The sequence below is a fragment of the Spea bombifrons genome, chromosome 6 (genome assembly GCF_027358695.1).
Source record: "Spea bombifrons isolate aSpeBom1 chromosome 6, aSpeBom1.2.pri, whole genome shotgun sequence".
NCBI classification, from domain to species: Eukaryota; Metazoa; Chordata; class Amphibia; order Anura; family Pelobatidae; genus Spea; species Spea bombifrons.
In genome coordinates, this window is record NC_071092.1 from 44,136,098 (window position 1) to 44,145,690 (window position 9,593).

The window sequence follows — 9,593 nt, forward strand, 5'->3', positions numbered from 1 at the left end:
CGAGCGGCCTGTATCAGGATCCAGAGAGGACTGTCACTACACTTTACTAAACATAAGGACTAAAGTCAGGACAGAGGAAAAAAGAACAGAACTCAAGTCCAAGGTAACGCATGGACCCCGGGAGCGGGGGGTCCGACACAGATGCGACTCCCCTGGCCGAAGCCGTAAACTCTCGCGCTCACCAGATGGACGGCGATCGAGTTATCGGTGAACCGAAGCAGATTCCGTTTTATCTGCTGTATTGTTTCTTTTAAACTTGAAGCCAACGAGGCAAATTGTGAAGTTAATTAAGAGATGCAAAATTTTATGTAAATGAAATGTAAAATGAATAGAGAGAGCCTAATTATTGAATAAATGAAAGTATCTTATACGTACAAGCGGCTTTCTGTTAATCAGTTTTAATTCGACTCCCAGCGTTAATTACAGTCGCAGGAGGACATCCCGGAACAAAACAAGTCTTCCCAATACAGCTGCGGCCGGCGTGTGGATGGTGAGGATTCAGTGAAGCGCGGACCCTCTTATTTGTGCGGGGGGAGCGGTGAACACGCTTGCTACACGGTATCCCCAGTCATTTTTCGATTTGCTTTCCGCCTCTTTGATTTCCAAAGCTTTTACTCTGACTTCTCTTGGCCGTCGTGCTCCCTGCAATAAGTCTTTATCCATCCAAGTCCAGCCATTGTGTCCCCTGGAAAATATAAAAACGGGGGGCAGGGGATCATGGCATTAGAGGCAGCGACTGACAGGTCTGTACGGCTGTAGAAGTAACCGTCCGGAGTTACAAGCGATAAATCACAATGTATCTCCGTCTTTTATCATTACGCATTAACCCGCAAATCAGAAACGGCCCGACTTTCACCATTCAGGGAGATAAAAACCTTTTATTTAAAATGTATCGTCTCCAGCCAATAACTTCTTTAAGTGCCAGCGTAATGGGAAGAGATTTAAAGTTTTATTGTATTAATCCTGTTTCACATATGAGGTCTAGCGTGTATATTTAAAGGGGATCCAGCATTTTGTAGTTCAGTACACTTAAAGGGGCACTCCAGCCATCTACCCTCTTTAATGCATACGATAGCTACGTGGTCCATTGTGCAAATGGATGGGGGATACCGAACAGACTTGCCCCTTTCCCACCCCGTAGTTAAATGCTATATAGAGTACAGATATACTCCTCAAGTCAATTCCGGCGCTGACTCGGTGAAAGCTGGGGGCTCAGACCCCGGCGCTCATGCGCTGCTATTGATTCTAATGAGAGGGCTTTCCTGACGCTGATTTGACCGCTTCGTTGGATCGGCAAACAGAAAGCGCCACTTCTAGGTAGTTTTGATAAATTAATGTAAAAAGTTGTTAAGGCACCAATTTCCCTTGTTGACAAACACCCTTGCACGCATACGTTTTAACTTTTTGTTTCTTTTACCTATCTGACCATATCCCAGAACTAAAAATGCAAGCGATCACATCGTTAAAAACCTGCGGCTGAATGTACAGGTTCCTGGGAACGCTCACCTCGCGGTTTGTACTCGCAGCCGACGTGACCTTCGTACCCGAGATCCCGCAGCAGGTTAAACAGATACACAAAGTTCAGCTCGCCGGGACTGTCTGGCTCATTCCGGTGAGGGACTTGCGCAATCTGAACATGACCTGCAAGCAAAAGGTTACAATAAACATGGATTTCTGGGCTACTCCAACATGCTGCTTCCTATGGTGATGGAATGATGAAAGAGCAACATATTAGTTGTTTACCACCAAAATAATTCTTATATTTTATATATGTATATATGTTACACACACACACACTACCATTCAAAAGTTTGGCGTCACTTAGAAACTTCCTTGTTTTTAAAACAAAATGATATTTTGTCCATTAAAACAACATGCAATGGATCAGAAATCCAGCGCAGACGGGGTTAATGTTGTAAATGACTACTGTAGTTGGAAACGGCTGATTTTTAATGGAATCTCTTCATAGGCGTACAGATGCCCTTTATCACTCCCATCACTCCTTAATCACTCCTGTGTTCCAATGGCCCTTTATCACTCCCATCACTCCTGTGTTCCAATGGCCCTTTATCACTCCCATCACTCCTGTGTTCCAATGGCCCTTTATCACTCCCATCACTCCTGTGTTCCAATGGCCCTTTATCACTCCCATCACTCCTGTGCTCCAATGGCCCTTTATCACTCCCATCACTCCTGTGCTCCAATGGCCCTTTATCACTCCCATCACTCCTGTGTTCCAATGGCCCTTTATCAATCCCATCACTCCTGTCTTCCAATGTCCCTTTATCACTCCCATCACTCGTGTGCCATCTGTGAGTGTGATGTCATACTGTCCAGAGAGATACTCGGGTGACTAAGTAGCCGCTCGGCCATCATACCGGCGTAGAGAGGAGACGTGTTTCTCTCGCTGCAGTTCCCTTTAAGCGCTGTATAGACAAAATAATTAGCTCCAGAAAACTAACTGAGATGAATCTTAAGTGCTGGAGCCGCAGAATGCTCGGATGCGACGTGTAATTAGTGGTGCTGAGCCTGCGGGGAAAGGAAGTCCGGCTCAATTGACCTCGGACAAGTCACTCTTTCATTCAACGCCACGAGCTTCAAACATTGATTAGGAATCAAAACACACCAGAGAAAAGCGGTAATAAAAAAAAGAGCCTGTATGGAATCTAGAATTTAGGCTTTTAAAAATAATTTAACCTCACAAAGTGGGTTTCAGGTTTGTACAATGGGGTGGTACGTAAGCGGAACAGCCTCCCATCAGAGGTGGTAGAGCTATCCTAAATCCAAGACGAGATCAAAAGCTTGTTAAGGTCATGCTCAATAAGTCAATAAGTGGAAACACAGCTTTCTGTTTAGTGAACAGACCCCAAAGTTCGGGCCGTTCTATTGATTGCGGAACTTGTAGCAGAATGTTTTTATGCGTTTAAGGTTTTTTGGGCGTCCTGTGTCATTGGGGCCGGGAAAACACGCACACGGTCCGATGCTCACCTACTAAAGGCAGGTAGGTCTTAATATTCTGTGTCAGGTTCCCATCCATGATCTGCCAGTGATACAGATCCTGATATATAACAAAAACACACAAGTGGGGATTCAGCATTACAATGAATCTAAAAGTCTAAAAAAATTAATAAAAATATTTATTTATTAAGCAATTTATAGATTTTTTTATTCCTAAAAATGGCATTTTATAGAGTAGTTATAGTGGGTCTCCAGGACGGGGCCAAGAACGGGCGTCATTCCACCCCAAACCCTTTGGATCCCCGTCATCCATGCCTGCTGCCATTTCTAACGCGTATCCTCTGATCTATAAATCAGGGGCCACGTCTATAAAGACTAACTCTCGGGGCAGGTTCTAAATGCAGAGCAATCACCATAGAAACCAACGCGATGTTCCACCTTTAGAACCCTGCCCAAGAACGGACCTTTAATCGGAATCCAAAGGTGACTGTTTTGACCTCGATAGATTCACCTGATCACCAAACCCGTCCATCCCTCGGCCCCTAACCATAAAACGTTACGTATTCCGACATCGCTCTCGGTACCGACCATCTGCATCTTCAGATTAGGCTTCCCGACTTTCTGCAGGATCGATGCAGCTGAAAGAAAAAAAAAAGGACCATCTCGTTATGGCTGAAGGTCTAACGTCAGGGGCAGAAACCAGGACTACAACTCCCACAATCCCCTGCCAGTCTACCGGCACCACGGGAGGTATAATCCTTCAGCATTGGTAGACGTAGAAGCGGAAGATACCCGAACGCGTCCCACTGGAGTAAGCGCTTGCTCGGTTTTGGAGGGTAGCACACTTACCTTGTTGAGGGGTATTCAGGAAATATCGAGGGTCGGTGATTCGGCAATTAATGGGCTCCAGCAATCCCACCAGCCCCGTCTGGGGAGGAAAAAGATACGTGGAGATGACGTGGCGTGTTCTCATCAGCGTTGAGGAGCACTCCAGCCCCGTCGTATAAAATGGGTGGATTCTGGGGCTTTTATATTCCAAGAAAATTGCACGACTTCCTTTTTTTTTAACCAGAACTGGAAAATTATAATTCTGTGTCGTATTTCCCATTCCTGCCAATAATGTGCCCCCCCCCGAAATCTCATTTCCACGTCCGGACACCTGTGCTGGGGTGCGGCAAGAGGTGGACGGGGCCAGAGTCATGACCAGCCGCCCGCCATACCTGAACACCCACCTCTCACAATGTGCCGTCACAAGGTGTCCGCGTGGGAGATGCAACGGGGGTCCCTGGGCTGGTCAGGGGAGATCGGAGGATCTGTCCAACCACCCCCCAATTCCCACAGCCTGCAAAAGCGGGACTACCTCCTGAAAATCGGGGGTACTGGCAGGTAAGTAATATTGTTCCACAAATGTCACCTACCTGGCCGAGGACATCGGCTGCGTACGCGAGGTTCTCGATGAATGTTTCTTCCATTTGTTTCTCTATAGACGCCCTCTCCGCCCCTACCGGCACCCGTCCAGCCATGATATGTATTCTGCAAGAGAGGAAAATGAATCCTCTACGGCGGGCCCTGCGCTACAGCAAATGTATAACGCGAGTTCCTGCGGATACCGCGATCTGGGGCAAAGGGGGCATTTGTTCTGTAGTTGATAAAACATGCATTAGAAGAGGGTGCAGCTGGGAATAAATAAGGAGGCCGGATGTACCGGCGGCCATACGGAGGGACTGCCGGTTAGCACCGCTCGGCACAGATATTCAGACTGGAAAATATTAGAAGAATAATTGCAGACACAAAATAACGAAACGTTACTCAGCGCCAAGTCGGCAAATAACTCCTTAACTTTTATTAAATAAAAAACACAATGTGACTGAAGTATACAGTGTATAGTATATGGCAGGCTGGAGTATATATTACTGTATACAGTGCTGGGGTTATATTACTGTATACAACGCTGGGGGGTTATATTACTGTATACAGTGCTGGGGGTTATATTACTGTATACAGTGCTGGGGTTATATTTCTGTATACAGCGCTGGGGGTTATATTACTGTATACAGCGCTGGGGTTATATTACTGTATACAGCGCTGGGGGTTATATTACTGTATACAGTGCTGGGGTTATATTACTGTATACAGTGCTGGGGGTTATATTACTGTATACAGCGCTGGGGAGTTATATTACTGTATACAGCGCTGGGGAGTTATATTACTGCATACAGCGCTGGGGGTTATATTACTGTATACAGTGCTGGGGGTTACATTACTGTATACAGCGCTGGGGGTTATATTACTGTATACAGCGCTGGGGGGATATATTACTGTATACAGCGCTGGGGGGTTATATTACTGTATACAGCGCTGGGGGTTACATTACTGTATACAGCGCTGGGGGGTTATATTACTGTATACAGCGCTGGGGGTTATATTACTGTATACAGTGCTGGGGGGATATATTACTGTATACAGCGCTGGGGGTTACATTACTGTATACAGCGCTGGGGGGTTATTACTGTATACAGCGCTGGGGGTTACATTACTGTATACAGCGCTGGGGGTTACATTACTGTATACAGCGCTGGGGGTTATATTACTGTATACAGCGCTGGGGGGTTATTACTGTATACAGTGCTGGGGGTTATATTACTGTATACAGCGCTGGGCGGTTATTACTGTATACAGCACTGGGGGGGGTTATATTACTGTATACAGCGCCGGGGCACTTCCCCTTTAAGGTGGGTTTTCGTACCTCTGGCAGCGGAGATCAGTCGCCCAGCTGACCGCCTCCCGCAGACCTTCTCGGAATCCATCCCGTCTCCCCGGTACGGCCCCCAGCCCCAGCTCCCCGGCTTGGATGTCCCCTGTGAACACACGGGATACATGTCTGCGCAAAGCACTGTTCTGAAAGAGTAGTAGGCTCACAACCGAGATCTGCCAATCGGCATCAGAAACCTGCCAGCTGCGATTGTTGGATCACCTAATCAGTGCAGGCGGCTTTTGGTTGGCTGAGGGTCATGGTATTTGCAGTACAACAACTTAATTTATTTGGCTTCCTATTAGACATCGACCTGAAACGCGACAAAAACCGTCCGATTAGAATGAAATCGCTTCGTATGAACCCTGAATGGAGTTAAACGAGGAGATCTCAGCGATGCGACGCGCTGTCTGTCTTCAGCAGAAATAAAATTGGGTGATAAGAATCGGTCGCCCATCCCCCACCTTCCATTTTCTGGCAGAATAACGCGTATATAAGAGCTCTGCCTTTCTCCACAAAGTGGTTAAAAGCGACGCGGTGGGGAGACGGCAGGGAGACGGGGCGCGGCGCTCCGGGGGAGGCTTCCTGACATTTAAAAATAAATGCCGAAATATGTAAATCCCAGTTTTCTGGCCCAAATCATCCAGAGCAAAACACAACGTTATCTGTAAAGCCGGACGCAGGAAATATTTAAATAATTAAAGGGGTTCAACAAATTATTTCACAGGAGGAGGAAAAGTTACAACGAGAGGCCGGAATCTAGAGAGTCAGAGACGGAGTGTGAGAAAAGTTTTATTTCCCTGAGTGTGTGTACAGATGCGTGTCTGTGTGTATATGGATGGATGTGTGTATGTATGTATGTATTTGTGTGTGTGTATAGATGTATGTATGTATGCGTGTATGTGTGTATATGTATGTATAGATGTGTGTGTATATATGTACGTGTTTGTGTGTGTGTGTATAGATGTATGTGTGTGTGTGTGTATAGATGTATGTGTATGTATGTATGTATGTATGGATGTGTGTGTATATGTATGAATGGATGTGTGTGTGTGTGTGTATATGTATGTATGGATGTGTGTGTATGTATGTACGTGTTTGTGTGTGTGTGTGTATAGATGTATGTGTGTGTGTATAGATGTATGTGTGTGTGTGTGTGTATGTATGTATGTATGTATGGATGTGTGTGTATATGTATGAATGGATGTGTGTGTGTATATGTATGTATAGATGTGTGTGTGTGTGTGTGTATGTACGTGTTTGTGTGTGTGTGTGTGTGTATAGATGTATGTGTGTGTGTGTGTATAGATGTATGTATGGATGTGTGTATATGTACGTATGGATGTATGCATTTGTGTGTGACGCGCTGCTACCTTACAGGACCGCTCTCTGTGTCATGGGATGACTTCATCACTTTGCTGCCCCTAAATTGGGACTGTCCCGTGTGAATCAGAACAGGCGGCAGGTATGTTAAATGGTGATTTGAGTCTGGACAGTTAGACCATAATGGACGGTTATAGCGACCCATTATATAAACATATACACAGCCCGGGGCTCTGTGTGCTCGCCCTGGAGTCTCCGAGCGAAGCCCGACTTCCCCGGTCAGAGTCCTCTTTCTCCGGGCGGTGGAGCCGGGTTTGGGGGAGTTTGCTGACCATTAGCAACCAATACAGGTGAAAAGTAACCCCATAAACCCCTGTCTTTCCTGGTGTCACTTTCACTTTAATGCTGAGAGACTCTCACCTCACCGTTTAGTGAATAAACCCCATGAGCCCTGCACAGCCGGTGACCGGATAACAGGCCCCCTGTCTCACCGAATCGTGTATATATATATAAAAGCAGGGAATCATTATATATATACACAGGCAGATACTCGGTAGTAATGTGCGGCGGTTCATTTGCCGGGGTTAAGCAGCAGGGGCAGCGGCTGCGGAGCGATGGTTGGGCCGGTACCTGGCGGGGTGTTGATCAGCACCAGGTCCACTCCATGCCGGGCCAGAGCCTCCTTCACCAGGCCCCGCTCACACTCGTAGGGCCAGGCTACCTCCACGGCTTGGAAGCCGGCTTGCGCCGCAGCCTGGATCCGGCCCGGGAGGTCTGGCACCTCGGGAAACAACCACGAGAGATTGGCCGAGAAACGGTGGGCCGGCATCGGGGGAGATTACCGGGATGATGCGGGGATCAAGGAGCCGTGTCCGGGGTGCGCCAAGCCAGGAGAGGCCGGGAAATCAGGCGGCTGTGCTAGGCCAGGAGAGGCCGGGGATGAGGCGGCTGTGCTAGGCCAGAAGAGGCCGGGATGAGGAGGCTGTTCTAGGCCAGAAGAGACCGGGGATGAGGCGGCTGTGCTAGGCCAGGAGAGGCCGGGGGGTGGTGTTAAATATCAGCGCTCAGTGAAGGCCGGGACGAGCAGCTTTTAGTTCAGTGCAAAGTCCTAAAAATACCAGCCCTGGTTTAATATTAAACTCCCCTCAGGGGGCAACATATTAACTGCCCCGGAGTCTGGGGTGGCTGCGGGTTCGGGGACCTCACAAGGCAAAGAGTTACCCCAAATGCTGAGGGGATAGAACAATATATAATAACAGAAGGATATAGAAGAATAGGACATTATATAATAACAGGAGGATATAGCAGATAATATAATAACAGGCGGATATAGAAGGATAGGACATTATATAATAACCGGAGAATATAGCAGATAATATAATAACAGGCGGATATAGAAGAATAGGATGTTATGTAATAACAGGAGAATATAGCAGATAATATAATAACAGGCGGATATAGAAGAATAGGACATTATATAATAACAGGAGAATATAGCAGATAATATAATAACAGGCGGATATAGAAGGATAGGACATTATATAATAACCGGAGAATATAGCAGATAATAAACAGGCGGATATAGAAGGATAGGACATTATATAATAACCGGAGAATATAGCAGATAATATAATAACAGGCGGATATAGAAGGATAGGACATTATATAATAACAGGAGAATATAGCAGATAATATAATAACAGGCGGATATAGAAGGATAGGACATTATATAATAACAGGAGAATATAGCAGATAATATAATAACAGGCGGATATAGAAGGATAGGACATTATATAATAACCGGAGAATATAGCAGATAATATAATAACAGGCGGATATAGAAGAATAGGATGTTATGTAATAACAGGAGAATATAGCAGATAATATAATAACAGGCGGATATAGAAGAATAGGACATTATATAATAACAGGAGAATATAGCAGATAATATAATAACAGGCGGATATAGAAGGATAGGACATTATATAATAACCGGAGAATATAGCAGATAATATAATAACAGGCGGATATAGAAGAATAGGATGTTATGTAATAACAGGAGAATATAGCAGATAATATAATAACAGGCGGATATAGAAGAATAGGACATTATATAATAACAGGAGAATATAGCAGATAATATAATAACAGGCGGATATAGAAGAATAGGACGTTATATAATAACGCAGCAACACCCTGAAAGTTCCTTGATTTGGTAATCATTTCAAATTACAGAATATTACAAATAATATCAAAAGTATCTATTTATTTATCGCTATCTATCTAAACTTTCCTTTTTCTCTAACTTCTAACATATAATTTCTCTTGTGCGTATAGCTATATTTTGGTAAATGAATATGAACGGGCACGGTTTCCCAGATCCCACTGGATGCCGAATCATGCGCGGCTACCGGACCTTGTTAAATAAAACATATTAAATGGTTGTTTTTTATTTAATAGAATGTACAATTTACCCCGGTCTATACTGTATGTGGTTCTACGTATTCTCCACGCTGGAAGCCGCCGTCAGCAAACACGTTCCAATAGTGTCTTTAGATAA

General features: G+C 45.3%; 1 protein-coding gene across 1 annotated transcript; it reads right to left on the bottom strand.

Annotated features, from left to right (window-relative positions):
- Positions 1 to 382: 382 nt before the first annotated feature.
- Positions 383 to 7,929, bottom strand: HYI (hydroxypyruvate isomerase (putative)). Its single transcript, XM_053468916.1, has 8 exons — positions 7,664 to 7,929; positions 5,705 to 5,816; positions 4,377 to 4,491; positions 3,808 to 3,886; positions 3,547 to 3,596; positions 2,989 to 3,058; positions 1,507 to 1,641; positions 383 to 685 (listed from the first exon to the last, which is right to left on the bottom strand). Exons 1-8 carry the CDS (start codon positions 7,860 to 7,862, stop codon positions 612 to 614), a joined length of 834 nt encoding a protein of 277 aa, XP_053324891.1. The 5' UTR covers positions 7,863 to 7,929; the 3' UTR covers positions 383 to 611.
- Positions 7,930 to 9,593: the final 1,664 nt, after the last annotated feature.